The sequence below is a fragment of the Falco rusticolus genome, chromosome 5 (assembly GCF_015220075.1).
Source record: "Falco rusticolus isolate bFalRus1 chromosome 5, bFalRus1.pri, whole genome shotgun sequence".
NCBI lineage: Eukaryota > Metazoa > Chordata > Aves > Falconiformes > Falconidae > Falco > Falco rusticolus.
The window spans coordinates 9,137,614-9,151,618 of record NC_051191.1 but is presented as its reverse complement, the minus strand read 5'-3'; the positions used below and the strand labels follow the sequence as shown (position 1 = coordinate 9,151,618).

The 14,005-nt window shown below is 39.9% G+C and overlaps 1 protein-coding gene across 1 annotated transcript in view; it reads right to left on the bottom strand.

The window, feature by feature from the left end:
* Positions 1–934: 934 nt before the first annotated feature.
* Positions 935–14,005, bottom strand: part of LOC119149187 (V-type proton ATPase subunit S1-like) — a 56,310-nt gene continuing 43,239 nt past the window's right edge. The window contains exons 9-10 of the mRNA XM_037390188.1: positions 9,541–9,778; positions 935–1,636 (exon numbers count right to left, since the gene is read on the bottom strand). Of these exons, the coding sequence (XP_037246085.1) occupies positions 1,427–1,636; positions 9,541–9,778 (448 nt within the window). The 3' untranslated portion in view covers positions 935–1,426. The remainder of the gene's footprint in view (positions 1,637–9,540; positions 9,779–14,005) is intronic.

Genomic DNA, 14,005 nt, shown 5'->3' with positions numbered 1-14,005 from the left:
AAATATTGCAGCAGAGGAGTCACCTCTGCTAGTTACATGCCAGCTTTATATTTGTTTTCCTGGTCAGGATTGAATGATTTAGGAGAAGTACCTTCAGACAGCATTTAATTTACCTCTTTGACTCCATAATAAAAATGTGACATCCAGGAATGCTGGTTAAAAACTATTGTTGGTCTAGTTAAACAGTCGATTCTGTCTTTCCTCTGTATCATTATCCTATGACATGGATCAAGACCAGAAAAGGTAGAATTTTTCTCATGTGACAAATGTAATTTTGTCAAAATGATACCTTTTTATTCTTTAGCTACTAACAGAACATGAACAGTCGTAATGGAAGTTACAGAAGGAAGAATGAAAATGTTATTTTTATAATTTTTTACCATTTTATCATTGCTCTTTTACTATTTCCTAACTTTTCATAACATTTAGTAATTCACTTCATAGTCAGATTGCCCAATGAGAAGATGTAGCGTCTTTATTAATTGCAGAAGAATTCAGCACACTCTGAATGTTTTCAGGCTCCTGGAGTCATTGAGATGACCATAAACATGCTCAGAGTTCAACAGTACATTAGCACAGTCCTTCTAATGACTTTACATAAAATTTATTTTCTTTTTTGGTACTCCAAAGATACCTGGAAAAGGAGGGTTGCTAAAAAAAATACCTTATCTCTGTTAAGATGCTGTCTGCACCGTACATTGAGTCATACTAGGTTATGAACTTGAAAAGTTGTATTCATTGTCATAACACCAAATATAATTTTGTGATCAGTTTGGACAAGGACCTATATTGTTTAGGAACTCCATCAGTTGTCCATGGGTAAACCAAACATATGAGTTAGTTACTCAACATAAACCTTAATCCACCCATTTTCATTTGTGATACCGCATTTGAACAATACTTTGAAATACTTTGGAAAGACTGTTCAAGACTGTTTATTTAGTAAATTATACTTTATTAGTTCTGTACTTTTCTGGAAGGTTTTCTCAAGAGAAAAAATGACAAGACACAGTTCAGTCTTCTTAAAACGTAGCATCAATGTGACATATTTACTAAAGAGCCTTTAGAGAGAGACCAACAATTTCAATATATAGTTTCCTATCAAGTAAGTTATTCATCCTTCCCATTTATCTCTGTTCTGATAACCTTTCTTTGCCATAACAGTTAATTGGAATGCAGTTTGTAGTGGTCTTTCTAATAACCAAATAGAGTAATAACCTCCACAGCCTCACCTCAGACCCTTAACACAGACAGCTGTTAACAAATCACAATAATAACAAGCAGAATTATTCTTGTTGCCAAGCATAAGGATCCTTTATATATGTAGTTGAATTATCCCTTTCTGCTATGATATCTTTTCAGGTTACACGTATTATGTAGTAGGTTGTAAAAAACATAAATATCAGACTAGGAAATAACAGCATGGCTACTCTGTCTGAGGAACTGACAGAGCTGGACCTTTGGGATCATCATATCTGTTGTTTGTTGTGAGCTGCATGATCATATGGATTCCGTAGGCCAGGATCCACAGTAGAAGTACAGATGTCACCAAGCCCATCCAGATTCCAGGAGTGAAGAAACCTGTACAGTCACTCGCATAGGAAAACTGATTGTTTTCAACATTGAAGCCTTGAATCTGAAAATGAAAAAAGGTAAATAGATGAGTGGAATTAAGCATGGACCGTAGGCCCTAGTTTCAGAATATATGTGGTAATTACAGAAAATGCACCTCTTAATTACCACTCACACTCTGCACATTAAAAAAGTGTGAGAACCAAATCCTCTGCATGACCGTTTTCCATGTCCCCTTTTCACCCAAGATATTCATAGAATAGTAGAGTGGTCTGGGTTGGAAGGGACCTTAAAGACCATCTAGTCCAACCTCCCTGCCTTAGGCAGGGACACCTTTGACAAGACCATCCAACCTGGCCTTGAACATTTCCAGGGATGGGGCATTGTCATGGGTTAAGCTGCCCAGCCAGCAACAAAGTACCACACAGCTGTTCACTCACTCCCTCCCCCACCACCTCAGCAGGATGGGGAGGAGAACAGGGAAAAAAAATAAAACTTGTGGGCTGAGATAAGAACAATTTAATAATTGAAATAAAATATAATAATAACTAATGAAAAGGAGAGAGAGGGAAAGAGGAATAAAACCCAAATGGAAAAAAAACGAGCGATGCACGGTGCAATTGCTCACCACCTGCTGACGGATGCCCAGCCAGTCCCAAGCAATGATCAGTGGTTCCTGGCCAACTCCCCCCAGTTTATATACCGAGCGTGACATTCTGTGGTATGGAACATCCCTTTGGCTGGTTGGGGTCAGCTGCCCTGGCTCTGCTCCCTCCCGGCTTCTTGTGCACCAGCTCACTGGCACAGCATGGGAAACCTGGGAAGCCCGTGGTGTATTGTTTAGCAACAGCTAAAACATCAGTGTGTTATCGACATAATTCTCTACTAAATCTAAATCACAGCACTGTACCAGTGACTAAGAAGAAAATTATCCCAGCTGAAACCAGGACAGGCGTCCACACCTTCTCTGGGCAACCTGTTCCAGTGCCTCGCCATCCTCATAGTAAAGAATTTCTTCCTAACAACAAATCTAAATCTATCCTCTTTCAGTTTAAAGCCAGTCCCCCATACCCTGTCACCACATGCCCTTGCAAAAAGTCCCGCTCCAGCTTTCTCATAGGCGCCCTTTAGGTACTGGAAGGCTGCTATAAGGTCTGCCCAAAACCTTCTCTTCTCCAGGCTGAACAATACCAATTCTCTCAGCCTGTCTTCATAGGAGAGGTGCTCCAGCCCTCTGGTCATCTTTGTGGTCCTTTTCTGGACTCACTCCAACAGGTCCCTGTCCTTCTTCTGCTGGGGGCCCCAGAGCTGAACACAGCACTCCAGGTGGGGTCTCATGAGAGCAGAGGGGAAGAACCACCTTCCTCAGACCTGCTGGCCACACTTAATGCAGCCCAGGATATAGATATGGCTGGCTTCTCATAAGCCTATACTCCCTAGTCCTTCTTCTCAAGGCTTTCTCAATCCATCCTCTTCCCAGCCTGTATTTCTGCTTGGGAGATCCCCGACCCACATGCAGGACCTTGCACTTGGCCTTGTTGAACTTCATGAGGTTCACATGGGCCCACCTCTCAAGTTTGTCAAGGTCCCTCCAGAAGACATCCCTTCCCTCCAGTTTGTCTACCACACCACACAGTTCAGTGTTTTCGGCAAACCTGCTGAGGGAGCACTCTATCCCAGCGTTCATGTCACTGACAAAGATGTTAAACAGCTCCAGTCCAAGTACTGACCTTTGAGGAATGCTACTCCTCAATAGTCCCCACTTCTTTATGAGTAGAGAAAGTGTGGGTAACCCCTCCACAGTTTCTAGGATGATCTGCTCCATGATCTTGCCAAGCAGCAAGGGGAGCCTGACCAGCCTGTTGTTCCCCAGGTCTTCCTTATTTCCCAGTCAGTGGGAACTTCACTGGACTGCCACAGCTTCTGTGTGGATAGTGGCCTAGACACTTCATCCACCAGTACCCTCAGAACTTGTGGATGCATCTCATCAGGTCTCATGGACTTGTGCACCTTCAGGTTCCTTGGATAGTCTTGAACCTGATCTTCTCCTCCAGTGGGTGGCTCTTCATTCTCTAGGTGCTGCCTTTGCCTTCTGTGAATTGGGCAGTATGGCTGGAGCACTTGCCAGTGAAGACTGATGCAGAAAAGTCATTTGAGTACCTCAGCTTTCTCCATATCCCAGGTAACCAGGTCTCCCATTTCCTTCCGGAGAGGGCCCACATTTTCCCTAGTCTTCCTTTTATTACCCACAGACCTGTAGAAGCTTTACTTGTTGCTGTTGATGTCCCTAGCCATATTTAAATCTTTCAGGGCTTTAGCTTTCATAACTTGATCACCGGCTGCTCAGACAATTCCTCTATATTCCTCCCAGGCCACCTGTCCTTGATTCCACCTGCTGTAGGCTTCCTTTTTCTGTTTGAGTTTGTCCAGGAGCTCCTTGTTCACCCATGCAGGCCTCCTGGGTTTTTTGCCTGCCTTCCTCTTTGTTGGGATGCATCACTCCTGAGCTTGGAGGAGGTGATCCTTGAATATCAACCAGCTTTCTTGGGTGCCTCTTCTCCTCAGGGCTTTATCTCATGGTACTCCACCAAGCAGGTCCCTGAAGAGGCCAAAGTCTGCACTCCTGAAGCCCATGGTAGTGATCTTGCTGTGCACCCTCCTTGCTGCCCTAAGGATCTTGGAACTCCATCATTTTGTGGTCACTGCAGCCAAGGCTACTCTTAAGCTTCACATTCCCCACCAGCCCCTCCATATTGGTGAGGATAAGGTCCAGCATGGCACCTCTCCTTGTTAGCTTCTCTGTCACTTGGAAGTTATCTTCAGCACATTCCAGGAACCTCCTGGATTGCCCATGGCCTGCTGTGTTGTCCCTTCAACCGATATCAAGGTGTCTGCAGTCCCCCATGAGGTGGTCTTGTGAATGTGAGGCTGCTCCTATTTTTCTTGTCGTAGTCGGAGTCCAACTCAGTCAGCCTCACATGGGGCACCAATTGTTGCAGCACAATCAAACTAGCAGACTGCAACAAGGCTTTACTGTTGGTCAGATTCTACTGTCTGTGCTGTATCTCCTTCCTTCAGAAACCACTGCTTCTCCTCTATCTGACCCCCTCTCCCACCATCCTCAGGGCTATTTAACCACTTAGCAGGAACGAGCTACAGCTGCACATCGTCCATGTCAATCAACCCACTGCCTTCGAGGCAAGGCCACAGCTGCATGGTATCAATGCTGATCAACCCACTGCCTCCAGTCCTCTACATTTTCTATAGAGGGAATCATCTACTCAGTCATCCTGGTCAGACAGCCTGCAGCAGACCCCCACTATAATGTCACTTGTCCTTGCCCTCCTTTGAGTCCTGCTCTTGGTCAGCTCCTCATCCATCCCCAGGAAAAGCTCCATGCACTCCACCTGGTCATTGACATAGAGGGCAACACCCCCTCTTTAATTATATTAAAGATGCAGAATTCATTTATTTGGCAAAAAGTAGTTTTCCCACTTCAGAAATTTTCATTATGTTTAGAAGTCCTAAAGGGGATGTGTGATCAGTATTGCTCAATGACCACTTAAGGACCAGGAGACTCAAAGCACTCAAAGACATTGGAGTTAAGGGCTCCCCAGATTCTAAGATTTGTTGAAATACCCTGAGATTTTTAGTTAATAACTCCTTGACAAGCAGAACTCCTGAAACATACTTTAAAATGCATCTAATGAAGATGACCTTTTTGGGTGGGTTTTAGTGAAAATTCAAAGAGAAAACAGTTGTGAAACCTTTCTTCCCACTGCCTTAGACAACAGAGGCTCAAAACAGGAGAGAGGGCTTGCTTCACTGAGGTGGGGGATCTATGTTTTCTATTAACATATGAAACCTATATAAGCTTTTCCAGCAGTTAAAAAAAATCTCTAACATCTCTCCTTTGAATGAATTCTCAGTGTCTGCCACTGACTGAGGTCCTACCATATTATTTCCCTCAGAAAAATCAGCCACTTTGGGGATCTATTTTCTGCCTAACCAACAATTTTGCAAAATGTATAACAAAGTGAATGCCTTTGAGCCCCCTATCCTTCTAAAAAAATTGTTAAAACCAATCAGAGGATCAGAGAACTATGAAGAAAGGGAAGACAATCCCCCTTCCACACAGATGCACGTAATGACATAAGCATTGATTTCTTCAGAAGGAAGGGAATCTGACTGGTGGAAGGAAATGAAGGAAGGAAAGAATTAATCTAGTATGTGATTTTGAGTCTTGCTTAAATAATTTTACAAAGAAAAATGAAGACTGAGATTATTATGTATTTACAAGTTCTTTAAAATGGGTGTGTGAGGAAAGCACCAAACATCATAAATCCACCAATAAAGAAATGAGACCTTAAAACTATTTTCTATAAAATATTATAGAACAAAATAAAAAATAAAAGAAGGATTATTTTATTTAAATCATTTCCCTCACCAGAAAATAAGCAAGGAAGCAGAAGATCATGGATCTTTACTTTTCTATGTTCCCATTCCATGATTACTCTATGCTTTATGATAAAATAAATGGAAAGCTTTGTGGTAATAAAAATTTGTACTTCCTAGGAAAGTTATTGGTACCAATGTTGGCGGTTTGCATACCATGCTGCACCAGTAAGCACTCGGAGTTTGAGTTCATTCATGGCTCAGGCACCTAAATATGTATGTAATATGCATGTTAAAGCCAATGTCTACACCTTCCAGAATACCAATTAATAAAACTATTATCATACGCAGAACTAAGGGCTCTTTAGGTACTGTGGAGTGAAGATGATTTCAGCATGTCAGGATTTTATGGGCCTCCTAGAAGAATCTTTCCAAGCCAGATCGTGGTAGGTGACTTGCAAAGACTGCCTGCTTTCACTGTAGGCAATCAGAGTTCTGATTAAAGCAGGATTAGCGAGTATAAGCCTTTGGCTTGGATAACTGCACAGTTTTGGAGAATAGAGGTGATCACCAAAGGCTTCGCTTGTTAAGCCACTGCTTTGACAACAGATCAAAATGTGAATAGGAGTCATGAAATCTAATCTGAAAGACCTATTTACAATGAAAACAGAAAGCAGGTGAAGATCTATGTCATTTATGCTTAAAAAAATGGATGAAATTCTGGAAAACAATACACACATGTTACCAAATTTACAAGAACTCTTTGTAGCACTTAACAGGTATATTCAGTTTAGAAAGGCTTTACCACTTCTGATTTAGATCCAGAAATACTGAATTTTATTATGTCAATCCTATTGTGTGTTTTTTTTAAAGCAGGATTATGCTTATTGAACCTTGGAGCTGAAAGCTTTAATTGTACATTCTTAAAATGCTATGTCTACTTTCAGGCGGGAGATGAAATATATGCAGCGTTCTTTTATTGTTTTTCTGAAGCTTTATCATTTCTGTGGGGGTGTTAGAATCCAGGTAGGAGATAAAAATGTGACTCCTAGCAACATTTCTACCTATAGAAAAGTTAAAAATACTCACATGGTAATCTCTAATTTTTATGAATGTAAAAGCCTTTTGGATACAGGGCTCTGTACTGTGGAACTTTTTAATTTTAGTGTTTAGACAAGCATCATTTGTCGTGGTTATACTAGTCTGCATTTGCTGTTAATTTTTAACATATTTTTTTGAATGGAGTTTTCTCATCACTTGACCTTTGACAAAGCCTTCAAATAAAATGTTGTTTTCATGGGTTTTAAGCGTACATTGAACATCTAATTTTTGAGTTTAGAAATATTTTAACAGCAACGAGTCCTAATATTCTTGATTTTAAAGTTTTTGGAAGTTATTCTTAGGAACAAGGGGGCTTCTAAACCACTATGACACATGCTAAAGAAATGTGCTTTTGGTGGCAGCCTCCTCTTTAACTTCATAGACAATTCTGAGATCCTCAAAAGGATAAAAGATATCATGGTAGAACAACTATTCCTGTAACAACATCAAACCCAACAAAAAAACCCCACCAAAACCAGAGCAGTTTTGGTACTGTGTACAGTTCCCAGTGCTGACATCCTAGGCTATGGGTACACCTAGACAGTATCCCACAGAGGTTTTTTAGGTGGTAGTGACTGAGGTAGCTCCAGAGGTAAAGTAAAATGCTGCATCAGTTCCTCCTGGCTTTGGAAAGAGCTATGCAAGGCTTCACTGTGCAGGTGCCATGCCCCTCTAATACAGTGATACTGTTTTCAAGACACCCAGCATTGCAAAGCGCAATCGCACCAGCTAGATCCTGGTTTCTAATTCATCGCATAACATTGGCATGAAAATCATGTTCCTCAGTTTCAGTGACAAGATTTTATGCTGGCTGCAACCACTTAGCATATCTGGTGTGCTTTTCTGTCCATGCAACTGAGCTTGGGGGTTTCTAAACCTCATTCTAGAACAAAGACTTATACTGAGATCAATCAGATGTCACTATGTATCGGTGGAAGATGCTTGAAAAGGTATGATCTGGTTCAGTGAGAACTCAGAAACAAGCCCAGAATGTTGACTTTCTGTTTTCTCACACAACAGAAAAGATCAGAGCAGGACTTCTCAGCTTGTGTTCCATGCTTAGGACTTTATGAGAGAAAGAGGCCTTTCCCAAGAGGAACTAGAAGTTCTGTTGTCCGAACAGTGGAAGCAGCTGCTGCTCCAAATCAATAAGGAAAGTGGGAAACCTACTGCTTCTACTCTTGATCAAGACCCCAATAAAAGGATGCCTACTAAGATGGAGCAAGGCCCCTCTCGAAGCTTTAAGAAGGCAGCAATATCAATGTATATAAAAATTCAAGGAAAAGATACATTGTAAGTGGACACTTCATCATTTCATACCACATGTACTTTCATAGCCTAGTGATGCCAAAGTCTAACTTCAAGGAGTTGATGAGGCTACGTGCAGTTGCATGGACTCAGGTATTTTCAGGCCTTTCTATAAAAAATACCATCAGGAGGAACCTTCACAAAGTTGGTGTATAGTTCTATGTTGCTTCTCAAAAAAACTGGGACTCGATCCTGGAATTTGTGGAAAATATATCTCAGCACCAATGCTGTTCCTCTGAGTTTCCCATTGTTTAAGCAGAAATGTCAAATCTGGACTCAGATTATTGAGCTTTATTAACAAAATCATAAATACATTTCTATCAGCATTTGTATTCAGTTATCATGGTTTAGCTCATCTTTGAAAAATAAGAGTCCAGTTGTCTGGAATTATTCCTATTGTTTCCATGACCTCTTTAATCGAACAGATCCCTTAGTGCAATATTGTTTTAAGATATGAATGTTAATGTGCTTCTCCTAAGTCAAGATCAATGCTCAAAATAATAAAGATGCACTCATCTATATCTCACATATGTAGTGTGTACTACTGCACTAAATACACTGAAAATTTATGCCTCATTAAAAAAAAAAAATTAAAAAGCCAGTTACTTTCCTTCTGGCCCATGCAGGACCTAGTATTGCTCCTGATTGAAGTCAATGTCAAACCTTCAATTAAATTAATTTCATTGGGCTTTTTCTGTCTGTAGGAGTATAGACAGTCTAAGTCACTGAAAACAGTAACCACACTAAGCTGTACTTTCCTAGATAAACAAAGTGCAAAAAAAATCAAATAAAAACAAAGTAAGCAGCATAAACCCACCCACATGGAGAGGCCCACGTTTCCAATAGCAGCCCAATTCATTAAACAGGCATGGAAACTTAGTCATTCTTTGCCTGATTAAGCGCATTTGGTTTTATTGTTTTTTCTTTTCTGTGGACAACTTCAGCTTTGTTTTTCAAAGCTGTGCTTTCATGTTCTTGCTGTTTATCAACTGCCATCTTTTTTACCCCTTTATTGAATAGCTCACCTAGGGGGAACAGCTTTTCTTTTACATTTTTGCTCAGGCTGAAATGAAAGTAAGGGCATTATGAATGCCTATCGTTCAGCACCTACAATAGCAAGTAATAGTTCTTGGAATTATCTCTGAAATGGCAATGTGTACTCACTTGCAACCTGGAAATGAAAACATCCCAGTTTTTTGCCTCATTGTTGGATGGAATCAGCCTTGCAGGATAGTGATTGCTTGTTCCCACCAGCTGACAATGAAATGAATACTCTGCAGGAGCAGAGATGACAGAAACATTAAATTTAGCAAACTTTTCTCCATCTTGTACAATCTCAACTGAATCTAAAGTGGACCAATTTCTAGCTGAGCCTCCGTAGAACTTGTTGGTCATTAAAAACCTAGAAAGACAACAGAGAGGAAAAAGAAGTCAAAATGACAGAAGGAAAAAGTTAATACTCATTTGATGAAGTACTAGTGGCAGATAAAGGTTCACTATTGCTAGCTGCAAACATCACAGTTGGTATCTTAGCTTGGCCTCCCATGTCATTAGGATTGTTCACAAGTGAAGAGACTGAGTATGTTTTTACTACTTAAGGGTTTCATCTCACAAGCACAGCTTTCATAGCTCTGGCAGGCAAGGAGAAAATGCAATTTCATTCTTCAATGGCCCCTTCCAGTGCAGTATTTAATCAGTCACCAACGCTTTATAATCAGTGGCGGAGAACCTGGGAAACTGTCAGTAGACCTGCAGTGGCTCTCAGTAAACATTTTATGGCATTTTTTGAAAATTGCTTTTATGGTAGGTACAGGCATAATAACCGTTCTGATTTATCATTGCAATTCTTCCTTGGCTTAGATGCCTAAATTGCAGTTTCCTTTGCAAATGTCTGAATTTGCAGTAAAAGAGTTTTCTCTCACTGGAGGGTAGGGAGGGGTCATCACCTCTAGTTTCCCAATTTTTAGTGGTTTAGACAGAAATAAATATTTTCTCTTCTTGAAAAGGTCTGGGTATGTGCAGTATTGTAGCAGTTTCCAGTAGTTTATAATTATGGGATTTTTATATATATATGTTACTACTGCTGCAATTTGAACACCTCCCAAATGTTCAGAAACAGAAATAATTGAGAACATCCAGAAGTACATCCTGATGCTTTACAGATCAGGACTATGTCCTAGTCTACCACTTTTTACCCAGATACTTTTAAGTATTCAAGTTATCCTATAAGGAAATTATAAACTTTTCTCCTTATTGCACGTTGCTTAATACTTTAACCCTGCTTGGTCTGTGTATGTGTTGCTCTATATAGTTTGCTGATTATTATTTATTTATTTTTGGCTTATTGATAACCATAAAGAATTTAGAAGGGAAATCCTTTTAACACTACATGAGACTTGCTACAAAATGAAATATTCTAATATGTTTATCCAAAATGGATAACACTGTATGTGAATTGTAAAATTTGGGGTAATACTTAGATGCAATTATGATAGGTCTGAAAAATACACAGTCATCTATAAATATGCCACAATACAGAAAATATTATGTTCTATAGGGTATACATATATACATGGAGAATATTCTCTGTTGTAGAATATTGCTTGTTTGTCCAAATCAGTTTCTTTTGGTAGCAAGTCATTCGACAACATAGAGTCTAAACTCCACAAAATATTCCTTAGGGGTAACACACAAAATTTGACAAGTTAAATTACTACAGTAATTAATTTGTATTTTTTTTAATTATCTGTGGCTTTTGGTTCATATAACTTCATAATTCTCAAGAGTTTCAAAATGCACAGAAGTAATCCCAGAACTCAAAGTGTCATTCAGGTGAGAAAAGGATATTCTGTCTTATGGCATCCGTTACATTTCGAGCCTGAACATCTCTTTCCATTCAACATTCAGCTGCAAGCATCAGTGAAATAGAAAAAAAAAAATTGAATTTCACCTAGTACACATTCACAAATATTTATGGAAAATATATTGTTATAGTGATGAAGTTACAAAATTAAAGCATGTATTAGCCTAGTTATTAACTGCTAGAAGAAAGGAACCTTTTCCTGATACAGAGCACAATCTGAACAGAATTTGCATGGCGTTTCAGTAGCAATGCTATAGACACTAGCTGGAGGCCAGCTACAAGCACAGAGAAGTTTACTTAAATGTTTGTGCCAACCACAGATGCTGGGTGTGCTCTGTACTTTTGCTGAGAAGCTAAGTGGTGAACAAGGAAATTCTTTGGAGACTTCCCATATGAACAACCAGGTTTTTATAAGGCTATGTATGTAATTACAGTCTAAAGCGACCTCCAAGAGAACGCTGTATCTTCATGTTACACCAAAGACTAAAATTTCATCTTACTTGCACGTTTGTGAGAATTAACATACTAATTAACGAACTAGATGAGCATGGTTAACTTAATAACATGGGCTTTTATCCTCAGCATTTCTCCAAACAACTGATAGTGGATAGCCTCCAACTACATGCTCTTAACTGCTAATTGGTACAACTATAATTCATTAAATTACAAAAAAGTCATGCAAAGGACAAAAATCAATAGCATTACTTCATTTAGTTTAATATTTTCTCATATGAGTAGACAGCAAATAGAATGAGCACAATATACCAAATTAATGACAAGGGGTGGAGAGATAAAGATTTTACCTGCAGAACTGAAAGTATCTTGGCTTTTATAAGAAATGCTGTGCTTGTATTAAACATTAGAGCCAAGACGGGAAGCAAACTTTCACACAGACATTACGTACTTTACATATTGTGGCACAAACAATTCCTGCTCATAGGCCAGACTCCCTTTGTGCCAGATAACCATGTGAACTCTAAATGCCACCACTTGTTACCCATCAAGTTCTCATGTGGCTGTTCGCTACAGGGAGAGATATTTCTGAGAAAGAAGTTACTGTTTCAAAGATTCAAAGACAAATGCGACTGGTAGGTAAAAGACTTTAAAACATGGTTCTTAGGTCAATTTATTCTATACATGCTATGAGCGACAAGAACAGTCAAGTACTTATCAATGTCAGTAGGGAAAATACTAATACTCTGCACTTCCATCCACTTTGACACGTTTTCCTAAAGAAGATGATAGACAGGTTCTTGGATACCTGGATGTCATCAGCTGCTGAGAGAGCTGCTCCCACAAAAACTGCTGCCCACTGCTCATACCTCTGCTACAGCACGAGTTCACTTTTGTAAATTTTTGTAAACTTAGCACAACCGAAGCCACTCTACAACCACTCCCTAACAGCTCACCTCTCGGTGGCAAATGCAGGAGGCTGAATGGGACTGCTGCTCTTGCTAGAGAGGGAGATGGCAGCTGTTTGCATAGGATGAAGCAGCTATTGCAGCTGTTAGTAGTAGGAGGTGGGATATGACTAGCTGCTCAGCACGAGGTGGTAGACTAGCAGCGGTAAGGGCAGGGTCGGGATCCAGCTCAAGCTGCTGAAGTTAGGGCCTATTTTATTGACCAAAAAATCAAGCTTTTTGAATGTGGTGCTCTGTGGTGTCACTTTCTGCCTTCAAGGGATGCTCTTCTAGACCTGAGTAAATGGCCCTTAGAAGGGAAAAAAATGCATTCATGGCTCTAAGCTCTGTTGCTTCCCACCTCTTTGCCCTGCTTGTGTCCTGTTTATTGAGGTGGATTGTAATCTTACCAAGGCGTCATCTTGAACAAGAAATGCAATCAAAGTGAACCAGAAGGCCAAAACAGAGGTTGTAATGTATCTCTGTGGCATTTAGGAGCTCTTGAAATAGACATGACAAGACAAACAATGTGAATAAACTGTTCCTGATTCATGAAAAGATCAATGGATTGTTCTGGTTCTGTTGAGTATATCTTATTTTTTTGCATTATATGCCACGCAATATGGTATTATGGTAGCTAATGGAGGCCTAAAATGACACAATTGTCTCTTAAATCAAGAGATAATCCAACAGGACAGCGGTGCAGAATAGTGAGTGAAAATAAGGAAAATTGTGGGTCAAGATAAAGACAGCTTAATAAATGAAGGCAAGAGGGGAAAAAAGTGATACTGAAGCAATCACTCTCTACCTCTCCCAAGCAGGCCAATGCACAGTGAATGCCCAGGCAATGACTACCCTCGAAGCCACTCCACACCTTCTTCCCCTGTTCTATTTTTTTATTGCTAAGCACCTGTGTCACACATTAAAAAAAATCAATTTAGGCTTTTTTTTGTGTTGAAATGGCCCGAGCACCTATTACAAATCTGGATTACACCTAGCTCAATGAAATAAATGAAATTCTCCTGTAAAACACAGCCAGCCTATGCTACTTTAAATACTTACTGTGCATGACACTGGTCAGGACTTCACCTACTCTCTTTTCAAGTCCACCTATTGTGGAGACTGAGTTTCTTATCCCAGCTTTAAGGGCTGTTTATGCATTTTGGTATTTAGCTATAATATATTCAAAAAGCAGCACAGGTCAAGAGAAACTTTATGAATATTTCTACCTTTACTACCACAGGATCAAAGAATATAAAAAATATTCCATAATAAGAGAGAAAACATGAACCATTCACCTATTGTACTGATCTTCTTCCTTAATTTACAGTTAGTCTGCAGAATTGCTTCAAATCTCTTCAGATGC